The following is a 17,585-nucleotide window of genomic DNA, read 5'->3' as shown; positions in this document are numbered from 1 at the left end:
CCGGAGCACTCGATCTCATTCTGCATTTCACCAGCAACTGGTCAAGTCCTCCACTCACTCACTCACTCACTCGCTCGCTCGCTCCACAGACCGCGAGTACTGTAGTGCTCTGCAGTCCACATCACCACCGCCAACAACAACAACAACAACAACCAAACCGACTCCGTCGCCATGGCTTCCAAGCAAGACACGAACATCGCCGCCGTCTCCTACGACGAGCTGGTCGACAAGGTCGAGACCGGATACGTCGACGCGCCGAGCACGCCCAAGGCCGGCTCCGCCTCGCACGGCAAGGCCCCGTCGCGCTACGCCGTGCAGAGCGTGCACATGCGCGAGTGCCTGGCCGAGTTCCTCGGCACCTTCGTCATGATCGTCTTCGGCATGGGCGTGAACAACCAGGTCGTCAACTCCGAGGAGAAGAACGGCACGTGGCTCAGCATCAACATGTGCTGGGGCGTGGCCGTGCTCATCGGCGTCTACTGCTCCGAGGGCATCAGCGGCGCCAACCTCAACACGGCTGTGACGTTGGCGCACTGCGTCTACGGCCGCCTGCCGTGGTGGAAGGCGCCGGGCTACATGGTCTCGCAGGTGCTGGGCGCCTTCTGCGGCGCCTTCGTCATCTACGTCATGCAGTACCAGAACTTGAACGTCGTCGACCCGAACCGCGAGACGACGCAGGGAAGCTGGTCCACGTACCCTAGCGACAACATCTCCAACTACACGGCCTTCTACACGGAGTTCGTGGGCACGGCCATGCTGGTGCTGGGCGTGTACGCCATCACGGACAAGCGCAACAAGTCGGCGGGCCCCGTCGGCTCTCCGTTCGCCTTCTGCCTGCTCATCTGGGCGCTCGGCATGGCCTTCGGCATGAACACGGGCTACGCCATCAACCCTGCGCGCGACTTCGGCCCGCGTCTGTTCACTTGTTTGGCGGGCTGGGGCACCAAGGTCTTCACGTTGCGCAACCACTACTTCTGGATCCCCATCGTGGCTCCGCTGTGCGGCGGCGTGGCGGGCGCGGGGCTGTACCGCGTCATGGTGGAGATGCACCACCCGCAGCCGCAGCAGTAGACTACCGGTTGCCTCATAGACTGTACCACCACGCAATAGACTTCAGTTTTTTTCTTCGAAGGCGAATTTGATCTGAAATCGCATTTATTGTTGAACAAAAGTCGAGCCTTACTCGGGAGAGGCGAATGCTCAGGATTCCACGGTAGCTTTGGCGATACCAGTAGCTTTATCTTTGTGCACACTACATCGTCTACAGCAAAACAACCGCTATTCAGGTCGACGTTAATAAACCTGGTAAGCCTGAAAGGTATCTTCGCTCAACCATGACAGTATCTCCAGACAGCGTCAATCTTGCATCGCGGAGATCCGAAACCTGGCATCGTCTTCAGCTGTAGCTTTATCTTTTCAGATGGCAACCTGGCATACTGTATGTCATCACAGCCACGGCATCGACCGATCTTTCATTAGTCGCCTTGAGCACGTCCACATAGTGATGGTTTTGAATTGGACGAGTAAAGAACGTCCAAAACGTCTAAAACGTTCTAAACACTTTAGAAGTGTCCAAAATGTCCAAAAGTGTCTAAAAGTCAGTACCTCGAACTTGATGTGCGATCTTCCCTCTTCCCTCCCTCTGTAAATCTCCCTCACTGCAAGACATTCCCCTCCATGAACACCATGCCACCCGACGGCGCTCCTGAAACTGCATCTTTGCCTGCGAACCTGCCGAACGCCTCCCCAGCGCCTATTTCCAGTCGGCAAGCGACACCAGCATCAAGTGACAACTTTAAATCGCCGCAAGTAACCACGCGTAGTGCGCAGGGGATCCGTTCCGGCTCTGCTTTGCGACGTTCTCCTCGCTACAGCCCCTACCATGGCGGAACTTCTACCTCCAGCCCGTCTCTAAGGCACATGCGATCGCCTACGCCAACAAGACGCGTTAACTTCTCGCCATCACCTTCGTTGCGACGAACGGGAGCTTCGCCAACCCGAATGGGGCGCCCTCGAGATGAAATCTGGCAGCATTACGACATTGAGAGAGAGAACGAAAAAAAAACGGTCGTTGCAAGTATTGCGGTACTTTGAAGAAAAATGGCAAGCCCGGCGGCAACCTGCTAAAGCATCTAACGCAGCCCAAGCAGTGCCCTCGTGTCCCCCGTGATGTGCAAATTTCTCTGCGTCCCGCACCTCCCGAGCCTGCTCAAGCCCCTGCTCAAGCCACTGCTCAGGCTCAAGAACGCGACCAGACAGTCCGATCTACTCAAAGCGGATTGACGCAAGACGCCTTCGAATTGGCGCTGGCGAAAGTCTTTTTTGTTTGCGCACTTCCTTTTATTCTCCTGGAGGGCCCCAATATTTCGTGAATTTCTCGCTATGTTGGCACCTACAATGCAAATACCATCGCGCCATAAATTGAGCGGAGTGTTGCTGAAACGGGTGCGAGATCAGCTTCGCCGGAGCCATGTCATCGAGCTGATCAATAAACAAGTCTACGTCTCGCTCGTCACCGACGGATGGAGTGACACCAACAGCTCGAGTATAATCAATTTTATGGTGGTTGCACCCGGGATGCCGTCCGTCTTTTGGTCGTCATGGTCTACCAGATCCGAGCAGCACACGGCAAGATATATCGCTGGCGAAATTGACAAAGTTATCGAGGAAATTGAACGTGATACTACAGCCCAAGTCGTTGCTATTGTAACAGACAACGCGCAAAATATGAGGAGCGCGTCGGCTCGCGTACAGGGCAGACGCCCAAATGTGGTGAGCGGTGGCTGTTCGGCACACGTACTGAATTTATTGGTGCAAGACGTGTGCCAATTTCCTGCCATTAAAGCGATCCTGTCGAGAGCTGTCACCCTGACACGCTTTATTCGAGACCACCTTGCCTTACTTGACGAGTTCAAGCAGTTGAAGAAAGAAACGCGCGATTCGGGGATTAAAACGCGCAATCTCGTGCTACCAATGCCGACGCGATGGTACTCAGTGCATGCCTGTATGCGGAGTGTGCTGAACAGCCAGGACATATTCGAGAAATTGTTTTTGAGTCCTGAGTACGATCGATTTCTTGATCGCTATCGTGGAACCGCGGCAAGTCGGAAGAAGCTTCGCTATATCACGGAGCTCATCCGCGATAACGGGTTTTGGAGTAGCTTGAGGACAGTAGTACGCCTTCTCGATCCCATCATTACGGCGCTCCGGGCATTAGAAACAGACAATACGTTTGTGTCGGGTGTGTATCGGTGGTTCTGGTGGCTTCGTTATCATTCGGCTTACGGCGTCACGTCACCCGACGAAGAACAGTAGGATGATGCGGCGGGTCCACCGACGGAGCCGCAGAATCGCGTGGTGGAGCGGCAGAACAACAGAGAAGCGCATGGACCTGCGCGAGATGGAATCGAACTTCTGAGCGACACAGTAGAGCGCATAACTTCCACCAGCAGCGCTGACAATAAGCTTCAAAGTGTATTGGCAGAGGATGAAAGCATCCTTACTGGAGATGACTACAAGAAGGTTGCAACTTTATCGCTCGTCGATTTGCAAGGCTGCTTTCGTGAAAAGATCAAGAAGCGCTGGACGTACGTGCACACCAACGCAATGGGCATTGCATTCATGCTCGATCCTGCTACGAATCTTGACGAATTTGTTGGCATGGACAGCGAGAAGGTAGATGACCAAGCCTGCCAAATGGCGGTACGTTGCGGCATCATAACGGCAGTGGATATACCTAAGCTGACCGCGGAGATTCTTGAGTTCAAGGCTGAAAAACGGCGTGGTGGTGAAGCTGAGCGGGTAAAGTTTTCTGAGTCAAGTCCGCAGTACTACTGGGGCTCGAAGAGTGAGAAGAAGTCTTTCCGGTACCCGCTCCTCAAGAAGGTAGCTGATATTGTATTTGCGATTCCTACTTCATCGGCTGCGAGCGAGAGAGCATGGAGCATATTTGATCACATTCACTCCAAAAGGAGGAACAGACTCTCCGTAGAAAAGGTCGAGATGCTTGCATTCATCTACATCAATTATGGCATCATTCAGAGCGACGAACTCGATCTTGCGCGTCATCAATCGCGCCCAGAGAGTGTAGAAGTCGACAACTAATCTTTAATACATTGTGTGTTTGGTTTTACTTTAGGTCTTCATATACCTTCTCTTCAACATAGAACTCTTGGTGGTATTGATCTGGGCCTGCACGTAGCTGCTGGCGTACTTCGCGCTGTTCTGCTGCGGCTTTCGGTTGTCTTTGACGAAGCGACGCGCTTGCTTCTGGATAAGCTCGGCTGAAGCCACCGCACAGGTCTGGATGTCCGCCTCAATATCTGTGCCTTGTCCGCCCGCAGCCTGCGCTTCTCGAAGTAATTGCCATTGAGATACTTCGTCTGATGCTCGCCAAGCTCCACGTTGACGGCCAGGTGCTTGAGGTACGTCGACGGCTTGATCGCGGACTCGTCACTCGCGACCCGCTTGGTCTCTCCCTCGAGGATCGTCACAGTGCACCTCGGGCGCTTGGACGTCGTGTCGCCGACCACCTCGACAACCACAGCGCCGTCACCCACGATGAACATGCAGTGTAGCCAGCGTTCCTAATGTCGCGCTGTGCGCCCGCGGGGTAATAGTACTACTTGCTCTTCATGAGCACGAGCACGTCAGTGCCATCCTTGGCCGTGAGGACGGCCGTCAACGCCTAAGCCACGCTTGAGTATGCCGCGCAGCTTGATGTTCCCCACGACGGTGCGGTGGGTCTCCTCCTTCTGGCGCTCGGCAAGCTGCTTCACTGAGAGAGCCTCTCCGTGTCGTTGTCGCTGGCGCGGTCGCCCTGCAGCCGGTCGTCCGTTCTTCCTCGACGTCGGCCACCTTCGTGTGCTGGTGTCCAGCTCGTCTTTAGGGCGCTTACGGTGGCTCGGCTTGGCCTTCCGGTACAGGTCTAACGCGCGGGCGTCTCTGTCGGTGTTGGGGCTCGTGCTCAGCAGCTAACGGAGCTGTAATTGGCATGGGCTCGTCCGCAGAGGGAATCTGCAGCGGCACCAGCGGTGGCTTCTTCGGATGCGAAGGCGAGCACTTGTGCCGTTGTGCCTCTGGTTGAGAATCAATCCCGAGTATTCTTTCTGACAGTTTTGGATACATTTGGATTTTGGACGGAATTTTGGACGTTTTCCAAATTATTCTGAACTATTCTGAAGTCGTCCAAAACCATCACTACGTCCACACTTTCAAAACTGAAGATGCAGTTAGCCTTACTGTACGGTACGAACACTGAAGCATCCGAACGAATACCGTATTCTATTTTATACACATCGACTACATACAAGAATCCAAGTGACCACCTTAGTTCTGGTGCGGGAGCGGCGGGTGGTGGATCTCCACGAGCAGGCGGTACAGCCCCGCGCCAGCAACGCCGCCCATCAGGTCCGCCACGATCGGGATCCAGAAGTAGTAGTTGCGCGTCGTGAAGACCTTGGAGCCCCAGCCGGCGCAGAACGTGAACAGGCGAGGACCGAAGTCGCGCGCAGGGTTCACGGCGTAGCCCGTGTTCATGCCGAAGGCCATGCCGAGCGCCATGATCATGAGGCAGAAGGCGAACGCGGCGCCCACGGGGCCGGCCGCGCGGTTGCGCTTGTCCGTGATGGCGTAGATGCTGAGCACGAGCATGGCCGTGCCCACGAACTCCGTGTAGAAGGCCGTGTAGTTGGAGATGTTGTCGCTAGGGTACGTGGAGAAGCTGCTTTGCGTGGTCTCGCGCTGCGGGTCGATGACGTTGAGGTTCTGGTACTGCATGACGTAGATGACGAAGGCGCCGATGAAGGCGCCCAGCAGCTGCGAGATCATGTAGCCCGGCGCCTTCCACCACGGCAGGCGGCCGTACACGCAGTGCGCCAACGTCACAGCCGTGTTAAGGTTGGCGCCGCTGATGCCCTCGGAGCAGTAGACGCCGATGAGCACGCCGATGCCCCAGCACATGTTGATGCTGAGCCACGTGCCGTTCTTCTCCTCCGAGTTGGTCACTTGGTTGTTGACGCCCATGCCGAAGACGATCATGACGAAGGTGCCGAGGAACTCGGCCAGGCACTCGCGCATGTGCACGCTCTTGACGGCGAAGCGGGCCAGGCCGGTGCGCTTGGCCTCAGGCGCGAAGTTGGTCGTGGCCTTGGGGGTCAGCGGCATGCTCGCGTACCCGTTCTCGACCTTGTCCGCGAGGTCGTCGAACGGCTGCGGAGCTCGACTCGGAGACGCCACGTCGGGCCTTTGCGTGGAGGGGAGTGGGGCCATGTCGACGAGTGGTAGTAGTAGGTGGAGTAGTCTTGAGACTTTGGGGGCAAGGAGCTCGGGGCGTATGGCTCGCTCACCTGCTCACTTGTTGAGTTGCTTGACCAGTTGCTGGTGAAATGCAGAATGAGACGTTACCACTCGGCCTCATTAGACCGGTCGAGTTGGAGCGGGCAAGTGCGTGGCCGAGCGACGGAGACAAGCTCCAGAATCAAGCACCGTGCAAGGGGCGGGTATGATGGCGTGGTGTGCACTGTTGGCGGATTAGCATTAATTTCGTGGGGTTTCTATCGGGGTTTCTAAACGGGTTTGACTTGGATACTGTATGGAGGGGGTACGTGTACCCCTTGCGCGTTTTTCTGCTTCTTGCACCCCAAGCAGACCTGCCGCAGAGCTGCAGAGCACACTTAGCTCGGCTGACTTAAAGCTCCGCGAGCTTCATGGCACGTCGCTGTTCTAGGACTCTAGGACTCTTTGCCATGCGTTGATGCGTTTTCGATGAGTCAATTTGTTTTACAAACGTCATGTGGCTGCAAAATGGCGCCATCTGAATTCAGGTCAGATGTTGCGAGCGAGATTCCGTTAGGTTGACTGTACTCGTACTGTATCGGTTGTTTGTCGCTGTAGAAGCTGATCAATAATTTCTTAGTTGAGATTCATTGCCGTTGCTACCGATTGTAGCTGATAACTATGACGCTGCTTTTTGGTAAGATACACATATTGTTTGGCAGAACTGTTATCTTAATGCAAAAGCCTCGGACGGTAGCACGAAACTCTAAACCTGGTGTATCCATGAAGTCAAAGTTTAGGGGATAACAGGCTAAGCTTACCAGGTGTGCATATTTGTGTAAGTGTTTGAAAAGCACCGCCAGAAGCGCTAAGGCCACGAACGCAATGCGTGATTGACCTGTTTCGAAAACTTACAAAACAGTATTTGCTACTTGAGACGCAATGAGTTTATTGTACTGACCGCTTGAGCTCTGAATACTGAGTGTCGAGCCTTAATTGAAATCGCCACGCTTGCGGCGGCTTGAGGCGGAAGCAATGTCTGCCCCACATTCGGTGCGAGTTTACCAAGCGGCGTGGAGATTAAAATCTACCGTACAATTGATCAAGTGTTAAGTAGTTATATGTACAGAAGAGAGAGAAGGTAGTCTATTGAACCTTAGTTAATAGCTGCCTGGTATGTTCTAAGTCTAGTGATCAGAGCGGGCTCTGTCTGTTTAACCCACGCCGCAGGCTGCGGAAGGGTATCCATCGGATTCGCTTCTAGGCCTATGTCTGCAAAACAGTCGAGGCTTAGTTGAAACTGCATTCCTTGTATCTTCGTTGGCGCTCGAAGGCGCTTCCGACGCGCTATTGCGTTGAGCTGGCGCATGCACGTCAACCACATGTAGTCGAGTTGCTGAGCTGGCAGCCACGTTTGTCCCTCGTGCACCACCTGATTCCGTATTTGCCAGAGCAACGCAAACCCGGCGCTGCAGAGTACCCTGCAGATTTGGCGGAGAGACCCCCCGTTCTCTGGTCTCTATTGCCCGTAGCGTTGAGAGATCCTGCGCCGTAGCCGTTCCCCCAGTGGCGGTGCTGTCCGAGCCGCGAAGTAGCTTTTGTGTCCTCAGTTATATGTACAGAAGAGCGTTGCTGTATGAGTTGGTTCATGAAATTCAAGTTTACTGTCACTCGAGTGGTGCGACTAATGAAGATCCCCTACTACGCTCAGGGGTGGATCTTTGCGTCGGTTGATCATAAGTAGGGCAAATGCGCCATTTGGCGCTTATCTTTTCAACTTCAGCGCAAACGGTTGGTCTAGCGACCAGGCCGGCTGGCCGCAGTGGTGCGTCCACTTACAGAAATCTTGATACTGTACGATAGACGAGCATGGACATTTCGGCACAGCATAGACGACGATAAAAACCAAGAGACGAGTCCTCAAACTAGCGGAATCTCGCTCGCAACATCTGACCTGAATTCAGATGGCGCCATTTTGCAGCCACATGACGTTTGTAAAACAAATTGACTCATCGAAAACGCATCAACGCATGGCAAAGAGTCCTAGAGTCCTAGAACAGCGACGTGCCATGAAGCTCGCGGAGCTTTAAGTCAGCCGAGCTAAGTGTGCTCTGCAGCTCTGCGGCAGGTCTGCTTGGGGTGCAAGAAGCAGAAAAACGCGCAAGGGGTACACGTACCCCCTCCATACAGTATCCAAGTCAAACCCGTTTAGAAACCCCGATAGAAACCCCACGAAATTAATGCTAATCCGCCAACAGTGCACACCACGCCATCATACCCGCCCCTTGCACGGTGCTTGATTCTGGAGCTTGTCTCCGTCGCTCGGCCACGCACTTGCCCGCTCCAACTCGACCGGTCTAATGAGGCCGAGTGGTAACGTCTCATTCTGCATTTCACCAGCAACTGGTCAAGCAACTCAACAAGTGAGCAGGTGAGCGAGCCATACGCCCCGAGCTCCTTGCCCCCAAAGTCTCAAGACTACTCCACCTACTACTACCACTCGTCGACATGGCCCCACTCCCCTCCACGCAAAGGCCCGACGTGGCGTCTCCGAGTCGAGCTCCGCAGCCGTTCGACGACCTCGCGGACAAGGTCGAGAACGGGTACGCGAGCATGCCGCTGACCCCCAAGGCCACGACCAACTTCGCGCCTGAGGCCAAGCGCACCGGCCTGGCCCGCTTCGCCGTCAAGAGCGTGCACATGCGCGAGTGCCTGGCCGAGTTCCTCGGCACCTTCGTCATGATCGTCTTCGGCATGGGCGTCAACAACCAAGTGACCAACTCGGAGGAGAAGAACGGCACGTGGCTCAGCATCAACATGTGCTGGGGCATCGGCGTGCTCATCGGCGTCTACTGCTCCGAGGGCATCAGCGGCGCCAACCTTAACACGGCTGTGACGTTGGCGCACTGCGTGTACGGCCGCCTGCCGTGGTGGAAGGCGCCGGGCTACATGATCTCGCAGCTGCTGGGCGCCTTCATCGGCGCCTTCGTCATCTACGTCATGCAGTACCAGAACCTCAACGTCATCGACCCGCAGCGCGAGACCACGCAAAGCAGCTTCTCCACGTACCCTAGCGACAACATCTCCAACTACACGGCCTTCTACACGGAGTTCGTGGGCACGGCCATGCTCGTGCTCAGCATCTACGCCATCACGGACAAGCGCAACCGCGCGGCCGGCCCCGTGGGCGCCGCGTTCGCCTTCTGCCTCATGATCATGGCGCTCGGCATGGCCTTCGGCATGAACACGGGCTACGCCGTGAACCCTGCGCGCGACTTCGGTCCTCGCCTGTTCACGTTCTGCGCCGGCTGGGGCTCCAAGGTCTTCACGACGCGCAACTACTACTTCTGGATCCCGATCGTGGCGGACCTGATGGGCGGCGTTGCTGGCGCTGGTTTGTACCGCCTGCTCGTGGAGATCCACCACCCGCCGCTCCCGCACCAGAACTAAGGTGGTCACTTGGATTCTTGTATGTAGTCGGATGTGTATACAATAGAATACGGTATTCGTTCGGATGCTTCAGTGTTCGTACCGTACAGTAAGGTTAACTGCATCTTCAGTTTTGAAAGTGTGGACGTGCTCAAGACGACTAATGAAGGATCGGTCGATGCCGTGGCTGTGACATACAGTATGCCAGGTTGCCATCTGAAAAGATAAAGCTACAGCTGAAGACGATGCCAGGTATCGGATCTCCGCGATGCAAGATTGACGCTGTCTGGAGATACTGTCATGGTTGAGCGAAGATACCTTTCAGGCTTACCAGGTTTATTAACGTCGACCTGAATAGCGGTTGTTTTGCTGTAGACGATGTAGTGTGCACAAAGATAAAGCTACTGGTGTCGCCAAAGCCGCCGCTGGGTCGTGCGCATTCGCTGCTTCCAGGCGACGCCTCGAGGTTGGGCAAGCCCCGCCACTAGTGGGCCGCCAGGGTCTGTAGCAGCGGGAAGAGTTGAGCGAAAAAGACAAGCATTGCCGCTCTCTCTGACGGTCTGTAAGTGACAAACCAAACAACATTTTAGTCAGTCAGTAACTGACTCAGTTGCCCCTTGTCACGACTGGATCACATCAGCCAAGCGCACGAATGGCATGCCGTTTGCTTGCTCAAATTTACCGCATAGAGACGATTACAATCCAGCATTGTGCCTGCCTAAAAACCACTCATTGGGTCGCTGTATCCTAACTGACAAAACGTGCAGTTCGGTACTGTATACTGTAATAATATCCGAGCACGCTGTGTCCGCTCTTTCGTTCTCCGAAAGAACGACAAGACGTCTACAGCTCTCGCTCATCGGCTATCGGCGTCGACACGTTAACGGCCCGAACTACTGCTGATACTGTGTGTATGTGAGCGGAAAACTCTCTCTAGATCGGTAGAGTTCCTTGCAAGCAGGAATGACAGTGATTGCTACACCCTTCCTCGTCGCTCTGGGGTACGAAAAGTGGTCTGCATGTAATAGCAGTCTCCGCGAGCAAGCAAACATACGAATAAATCTACGGAGCTACCTGTAGACGACCTCTTGTACTTCACATTGCTGATCTCCACTCAACAGGCGTGGGCGCAGGAATGGCCACAGCGCCGAAAGACAACCAAGCACATGGAGGGAGGTCTTATGAGAATTCAAAGCTGCTAAACCCCGTTACTACCGGCGGAATGCCGGACGACCAATGCTTTTCAGCTGACCTTGTCTACTAAAATTCACCGCCGAAAGTGCCTACAGATCGCTTCAATCGCCGGCACCGTACCAATATACGGTTAAAAAAAACTGTGAGTCCCCCCATTCTTACCTGAAGGCGACACCGAATTTGCTGGATCTGCTACATGTACATGCAGGTTAGCGCGTTGCTATTAGGCAAGCAGAACGGTCTGTATCGGAGGCAGTCGCTGCAGTACCGTTGACCTGCGTGCCTTGATCCCCCTACAGAAGTCTGAGCTCGTTTTGTCATCGGTAAAGTCCCGCGGCGCCTGTGACAGGGCCGAACCGTGGCATTCGACTGTCAAATCGGCGCAGATACACTACACAGCATGCAAAGTCAAGAGGTCCACAGCGGCGCAAACAAAGATTCGTGTGGGTTTCCAATCCCCCGCCAGCTCTGCGATCTGAATCAACAGAGTGTTGACGCTGCAGAATATCCCAGAGAAACGCGCTTGGCGTGCGCCCCAAGCAGCTGGGTGACTTGGCCCGAAAGGCGTCAAACCAACAACCCGAAATTAATCTTTGACCGTCTTGGGCGCGCGTCGCTGTGTGCGTGGGGGTCCGCTACTCTGGGCCTAAAGCTTTTCCGCTCGAGTGTCCGAACCATTCTCCAATTCCCCCATTGGCAAGCAAGTACAGTTCTATGGTCGGAATGGCTCCTTCGATCCAAGACTACGACGCTGCCGACAAGGTCGAGAGCGGCTACGGCGGTATGCCGGAATCCCCCAAGAACTCAACGTTCGTCTCAACTGAGCGCACCGGCCTGGCCCGCTTCGCCGTCAAGAGCGTGCACATGCGCGAGTGCCTGGCCGAGTTCCTCGGCACCTTCGTCATGATCGTCTTCGGCATGGGCGTCAACAACCAAGTGACCAACTCGGAGGAGAAGAACGGCACGTGGCTCAGCATCAACATGTGCTGGGGCATCGGCGTGCTCATCGGCGTCTACTGCTCCGAGGGCATCAGCGGCGCCAACCTTAACACGGCTGTGACGTTGGCGCACTGCGTGTACGGCCGCCTGCCGTGGTGGAAGGCGCCGGGCTACATGATCTCGCAGCTGCTGGGCGCCTTCATCGGCGCCTTCGTCATCTACGTCATGCAGTACCAGAACCTCAACGTCATCGACCCGCAGCGCGAGACCACGCAGAGCAGCTTCTCCACGTACCCTAGCGACAACATCTCCAACTACACGGCCTTCTACACGGAGTTCGTGGGCACGGCCATGCTCGTGCTCAGCATCTACGCCATCACGGACAAGCGCAACCGCGCGGCCGGCCCCGTGGGCGCCGCGTTCGCCTTCTGCCTCATGATCATGGCGCTCGGCATGGCCTTCGGCATGAACACGGGCTACGCCGTGAACCCTGCGCGCGACTTCGGTCCTCGCCTGTTCACGTTCTGCGCCGGCTGGGGCTCCAAGGTCTTCACGACGCGCAACTACTACTTCTGGATCCCGATCGTGGCGGACCTGATGGGCGGCGTTGCTGGCGCTGGTTTGTACCGCCTGCTCGTGGAGATCCACCACCCGCCGCTCCCGCACCAGAACTAAGAGCAGAATAGATTGTAAGAAGTATATCAATACATTTGTGTGTTGCTAAGGAAAGTGGTGTTCGTGATCTAAGATGTTAACAGCTTCCGTTGTGCCCCGCATACATTGCGGTGAAAGAAAAAATATATTGGGGCTTGTCCTCTTACGAAAACGACAGTCAAGCTAGTGTTTAATTGCCCACGCTGTCGTGTTGTTCGGCACAGCCAGGTATGTACGGGGACCGGTATGCTACATGTACGCTCTAATAGCGGTTGACAACTGCGTTTCAACTCAACACCAGCCAGGATCATGGTGCACGGCAGCTCGCGTTTCTTGGTTATCGCATAGAACGCAGTCGTGAGCGCTGCGTTGTGAAATCAGTCGATGCGTATGTTCGATCACCTGCCCTCCGCCCGAAATCCTGGCTTTCGTCGAAGTCGACAGAGTCCGTCGAGGACTGCCACTCGAATCTTCGCGAAAAGACAAGCAGGACAAGGGGTCCTTCTGACAGACTGATGGTGCCCTGTCCTGCGCAGCGTGGTACGGTGTGAATCGTCGGTGCACGCGTGTCAAGACTGCTTAGTTTGGGCGATATAAAATGAGTAAGCGAGGCGGCTGGACTCAATTCAGGCTATGAATTGGTCGCTGTCAGTGCGGTCGTCTCGACGAGTGGGCCCCATCGCGTTGCTTGCTAAGAAATTGGCTTGGAAAAACATAAATACGGCTCGTGCGTGGCTCGGTGACCAGCGGAAGCCACTTCGTCGGATAGCCTGTGGGCGCGCAGCTCTACGTATTTGAGACCGGGCCTTTCCTTTCCTATAAAGACAAAGATCTCGGGTCACTAGAAAAACGCAAATCCACGAGGAGGTAGGAGCCGTCTCACGGTGTTCAACACATGTTCCTCTTCCTCTAGAAAACATCGGCCAATGGACACCGTTTGATCCGCTCATATGCATGCCACATTGGTAATGCGTCATGTTGGCCACTGCCAACTGAGTATTTAGTACGTGGCCAGGTTTCTCTTGTCCAGTCGCCCGGTGTGTACATATTCGGCTGAATAGAAGAACTTTGCACTTACTGTACTCCCATTTACGGACATTTTAGGCTCTTTCGTTGTGCTTAGTCCTTTAACACTTACTACATGCATGCCCTCAAGGAAGATCATTTTGAAGTTTTGGCGTTTAGATCTGCAGTTCATCCTAGACAGCTTCAAACCTGTGAATTTTGCCTGCAATTGAGTCTCAAAACTCCAGTGTGTGCGTCTATTCATTCCCCTTCGTGAAGGTTCTGATCCCTCCAAGCTCGGGAAAGTGATTCAGACACCGGCCCCGTGCTTTGACCCCGACACCTTTGATATGGTGCCAACGGTTCCAGCATAGATACGCGGCGTCGGTACAACACCAAGCAGCCATGCAAGTCAGTCAACACCTTAATTGTCAGCGAGCGACTTATTAAGGCGCCGAATTAATGCTACATCGCCCAGTTGAGTTGGCCAGCTCCCTCTGAGCGGTGTATCGGACGTGCGACTGAAGCTGCAGTTTCCGTGGCGCCGCGTTCGATCGCTTCCTGAGTATTCGAGGTTCTTAACGATGCCAGACGTCCAGTCAGCTAGCCCAAGCTGTCTGTGGTTACGCCCCGACCAAGCTCCATATCAACCTCATTCTGCATTTTACCATCTCACGGTCTGTCGGATCCCCTGCTTCCAGCAACAATGGCCACGCTCCCATCCACCCAGAACCCCGACGTTGAGGCCGTCCCCGTCGTCGCAGAGCCCCTGGCCTTCAACGACGACTTCGACAAGACTGAGAATGGTTATGCTGGCATGACGACCACACCCAAGGGCGCTGCCGCCTACACCGACCGCCAGGGCTTGGCCCACCTCGCCGTCAAGAGTGTGCACATGCGCGAGTGCTTCGCCGAGTTCCTCGGCACCTTCGTCATGATCGTCTTCGGCATGGGCGTCAACAACCAAGTGACCAACTCGGAGGAGAAGAACGGCACGTGGCTCAGCATCAACATGTGCTGGGGCATCGGCGTGCTCATCGGCGTCTACTGCTCCGAGGGCATCAGCGGCGCCAACCTCAACACGGCTGTGACGTTGGCGCACTGCGTGTACGGCCGCCTGCCGTGGTGGAAGGCGCCGGGCTACATGATCTCGCAGCTGCTGGGCGCCTTCATCGGCGCCTTCGTCATCTACGTCATGCAGTACCAGAACCTCAACGTCATCGACCCGCAGCGCGAGACCACGCAGAGCAGCTTCTCCACGTACCCTAGCGACAACATCTCCAACTACACGGCCTTCTACACGGAGTTCGTGGGCACGGCCATGCTCGTGCTCAGCATCTACGCCATCACGGACAAGCGCAACCGCGCGGCCGGCCCCGTGGGCGCCGCGTTCGCCTTCTGCCTCATGATCATGGCGCTCGGCATGGCCTTCGGCATGAACACGGGCTACGCCGTGAACCCTGCGCGCGACTTCGGTCCTCGCCTGTTCACGTTCTGCGCCGGCTGGGGCTCCAAGGTCTTCACGACGCGCAACTACTACTTCTGGATCCCGATCGTGGCGGACCTGATGGGCGGCGTTGCTGGCGCTGGTTTGTACCGCCTGCTCGTGGAGATCCACCACCCGCCGCTCCTGCACCAGAACTAAGTGTTCGTGTTGCAACGGCTTCATAGAGAACATGACACGCTGGTGACGACATAGCCTCTCTGCGTACATACCACGCATCGCCATTCGAATTGAAAGCGTTTCGCGCCTTCGTAGGGTTCTGAGATAGAGATAAGCTAGAGAATGGCATTTTCATCATGGAGTCTTTCGTGTAGTGAGGCCAACGCTTTCGAGCCAGCAAAAAGGCAAGTTGAAGTTGCCTTTATGTGCAGTACACTAATCTGTGTTTCGTACACATTTATTTACGCTTCAAAGACGTGCACCACGATTTCACTTCCAGCAAATACCGCGCCGGCCATGGCCACAGACGCACAAGCGAGCATCAGGCCGATCAGCTTCCAGTAGCTCGAGGCAAGAGTTGCATCATGTCGGACATGGTCAAGATCGGAGCGGCCATGACGGTGGGGGCCGCACTGGGCGCCGCCGTCGCCGTCAAGTCCGTGTGGGGCCTGGCCCGCGTTGAGACCATCTCGCCCAAGGGGTCCAAGAAGGAGAAGCCGGTCGTGACCTTATTCGTCTACGACCACTGCCCATTCTGCGCTCGGGCCCGCGCCGTCCTGGGGCTCAAGCAGGTTCCGCACGAGCTGGCCTTCATGGCCAGCCATGATGAGACCACGCCCGTGGAGCTCGTGGGTGTCAAGCAGGCTCCCATCCTCCTGCTGCCCAGTGGCCAAGCCATGGCCGAAAGCATGGACATCGTCCGGTACGTGGACGAACACTACGGCGGGCCGGCCGTGCTGGCCCCAGCCTCGGGCCGCGAGGACATCAAAAAGTGGATCGAGTCGTCGACACGCGTGTTCAACGCGCTGTACCACCCGCGGGCCCACAAGGCCCCGTTTGCCGAATTCGCGCAGCAGGAGAGCAGAGACTATTACCGGGCCAAGAAGGAGACGAGCATGGGCTCGTTCGAGGAGGCGCTCAAGCGCTCGCCGCAACTCGTTGAGGAGGCGAACAGGCTGCTGGAGCAGCTGGCCACCATGTTCTACTCGGACCACTCGGTGAACAAGGCCATGGGCTACGACGACATTGATGTTTTCGGCCGCCTGCGGTGCCTCACGCTCGTACGCGACATCAAGTGGCCGTCCAACGTGCGGGAGTTCCTGGACCACATGGCCAAGGCTGGCGACGTCCCGCTGCTCAACAACATGGCCATGTACTAGGTAGGCAGTGATACCGACGCAAATTCTCCGCTCACAACTCTCGTGCAGTTTGCTCCCATTTTGAAAACTCTTACATCGAAGTCGCACTCAGATACGCCTGCCTATTTTACATGAATACACCAAGTTTAACTCGCTACGGTATGTCGGTTGCTTGGCCATTGCGGTTAGAGCTGAGACTTGCTTCAACCTGTATAGGTACGTTATGCAATAAATTTATTTTCTTTCAAAACTAATCCAAACACTTTGCTTTGCTGTTTTATATTATACTAAACTTAAGCTATCAACTTTCTCTTTATTGCAAATACCCATCTCATCAGTGGTAAAATCAATGTGTCCACCTTTGGCCGCGCATCCTATCCTAATCATCCATTCTCGAACCAGAACTCCCCCGGAGTTGAGACCCTTGTCATGTCGGACTTGTCCAAGCTGGCCGCCACCTTTGCCGTGGGCTCCGCCGTGGGCGCCGCGGCGGCCGTGCTGGCCCTGCGCCAGCCCAGGAGCCTCAAGGCCCTGCCCAAGCTCTACGTGTACGACCACTGCCCGTACTGCGTGCGCGCGCGTATGATCTTCGGCTTTAAGAAGGTGCCCCACGAGCTGGTGTTCCTGGCCAACCACGACGAGGCCACGCCCATCGGCCTCGTGGGCTCCAAGCAGGCCCCGATCTTGCAGCTGGCCGACGGCCACGCCTTCCCGGAGAGCATGGACATCGTCAAGTACGTGGACGAGCACTTCGGCGGCCCGGCCGTGCTGGCCCCGGCCGCCAACCGGCCCGAGATCAAACAGTGGATCAAGGACACGGCCGACGTGTTCCGGCTGCTGTACCACCCGCGCTTCCACGCGGCCCCCTTCGCCGAGTTCGCCATGCTCGAGAGCCGCGAGTACTACCGCATCAAGAAGGAAAAGACCATCGGCCCGTTCGACGAGGCGCTGGTCAAGACCCCCGAGCTCGTGGAGCAGGCCAACAAGTTCCTGGAGCAGCTGGCCCCCATGTTTCACTCCAGCCACTCGGTGAACGAGCAGCTCAGCTACGACGACATCGACCTGTTCGGCCGCCTGCGCGGCCTCACGCTCGTGCGCGACCTGGAGTGGCCGCCCAAGCTCCGCGAGTACATCGACTACATGTCCGAGAAGTCGGACATCCCGCTGCTGGACAACATGGCCGTGTACTAAACTGGCCACTGGTCGTGTGAAGTAGCAGGCATACTGTAGGCTCTTGGCCCGAAGTTAAGGAAGTACAGCCGCCATTTTGCTACGGAAAACCTGTG

At 55.9% G+C, this 17,585-nt stretch overlaps 9 protein-coding genes across 9 annotated transcripts; 7 read left to right on the top strand and 2 right to left on the bottom strand.

Annotated features, from left to right (window-relative positions):
- Positions 1 to 171: 171 nt before the first annotated feature.
- Positions 172 to 1,071, top strand: PHYSODRAFT_524694 (hypothetical protein; the record flags this gene model as incomplete). Its single annotated transcript, XM_009537439.1, has 1 exon — positions 172 to 1,071. One exon carries the CDS (start codon positions 172 to 174, stop codon positions 1,069 to 1,071), a length of 900 nt encoding a protein of 299 aa, XP_009535734.1.
- Positions 1,072 to 3,606: 2,535 nt separating this feature from the next.
- Positions 3,607 to 4,104, top strand: PHYSODRAFT_525573 (hypothetical protein; the record flags this gene model as incomplete). The annotated part of the gene is made up of 1 exon (XM_009537438.1): positions 3,607 to 4,104. The coding sequence occupies one exon, from the start codon at positions 3,607 to 3,609 to the stop codon at positions 4,102 to 4,104; it is 498 nt and encodes a 165-aa protein (XP_009535733.1).
- PHYSODRAFT_355924 (hypothetical protein) lies at positions 4,095 to 4,715 on the top strand. Its single transcript, XM_009537437.1, has one exon. The coding sequence runs from the start codon at positions 4,386 to 4,388 to the stop codon at positions 4,575 to 4,577; it is 192 nt and encodes a 63-aa protein (XP_009535732.1). The 5' UTR covers positions 4,095 to 4,385; the 3' UTR covers positions 4,578 to 4,715.
- Positions 4,716 to 5,265: 550 nt separating this feature from the next.
- PHYSODRAFT_355921 (hypothetical protein) lies at positions 5,266 to 6,057 on the bottom strand. Its single transcript, XM_009537436.1, has one exon. It carries the CDS (start codon positions 6,037 to 6,039, stop codon positions 5,329 to 5,331), a length of 711 nt encoding a protein of 236 aa, XP_009535731.1. The 5' UTR covers positions 6,040 to 6,057; the 3' UTR covers positions 5,266 to 5,328.
- A 1,375-nt stretch (positions 6,058 to 7,432) lies between these two features.
- Positions 7,433 to 7,729, bottom strand: PHYSODRAFT_524971 (hypothetical protein; the record flags this gene model as incomplete). Its single annotated transcript, XM_009537435.1, has 1 exon — positions 7,433 to 7,729. A coding segment is annotated over one exon (297 nt), but the record flags the coding sequence as incomplete, so codon positions are not given.
- A 1,268-nt stretch (positions 7,730 to 8,997) lies between these two features.
- On the top strand, positions 8,998 to 9,790 carry PHYSODRAFT_355920 (hypothetical protein). Its single transcript, XM_009537434.1, has one exon. The coding sequence runs from the start codon at positions 9,016 to 9,018 to the stop codon at positions 9,724 to 9,726; it is 711 nt and encodes a 236-aa protein (XP_009535729.1). The 5' UTR covers positions 8,998 to 9,015; the 3' UTR covers positions 9,727 to 9,790.
- A 1,832-nt stretch (positions 9,791 to 11,622) lies between these two features.
- PHYSODRAFT_339474 (hypothetical protein) lies at positions 11,623 to 12,513 on the top strand (the record flags this gene model as incomplete). Its single annotated transcript, XM_009537433.1, has 1 exon — positions 11,623 to 12,513. One exon carries the CDS (start codon positions 11,623 to 11,625, stop codon positions 12,511 to 12,513), a length of 891 nt encoding a protein of 296 aa, XP_009535728.1.
- Positions 12,514 to 12,517: 4 nt separating this feature from the next.
- Positions 12,518 to 15,998, top strand: PHYSODRAFT_355919 (hypothetical protein). Its single transcript, XM_009537432.1, has one exon. The coding sequence runs from the start codon at positions 14,204 to 14,206 to the stop codon at positions 15,140 to 15,142; it is 939 nt and encodes a 312-aa protein (XP_009535727.1). The 5' UTR covers positions 12,518 to 14,203; the 3' UTR covers positions 15,143 to 15,998.
- Positions 15,999 to 16,728: 730 nt separating this feature from the next.
- Positions 16,729 to 17,565, top strand: PHYSODRAFT_564826 (hypothetical protein; the record flags this gene model as incomplete). Its single annotated transcript, XM_009537431.1, has 1 exon — positions 16,729 to 17,565. The coding sequence occupies one exon, from the start codon at positions 16,729 to 16,731 to the stop codon at positions 17,488 to 17,490; it is 762 nt and encodes a 253-aa protein (XP_009535726.1). The 3' UTR covers positions 17,491 to 17,565.
- Between the last annotated feature and the right edge of the window lie 20 nt (positions 17,566 to 17,585).

Source organism: Phytophthora sojae (genome assembly GCF_000149755.1).
Source record: "Phytophthora sojae unplaced genomic scaffold PHYSOscaffold_10, whole genome shotgun sequence".
In the NCBI taxonomy this organism is placed as follows: Eukaryota; Oomycota; class Peronosporomycetes; order Peronosporales; family Peronosporaceae; genus Phytophthora; species Phytophthora sojae.
Note: the sequence above shows the minus strand (reverse complement) of the source record. Positions and strands in the feature narration are given on the sequence as shown.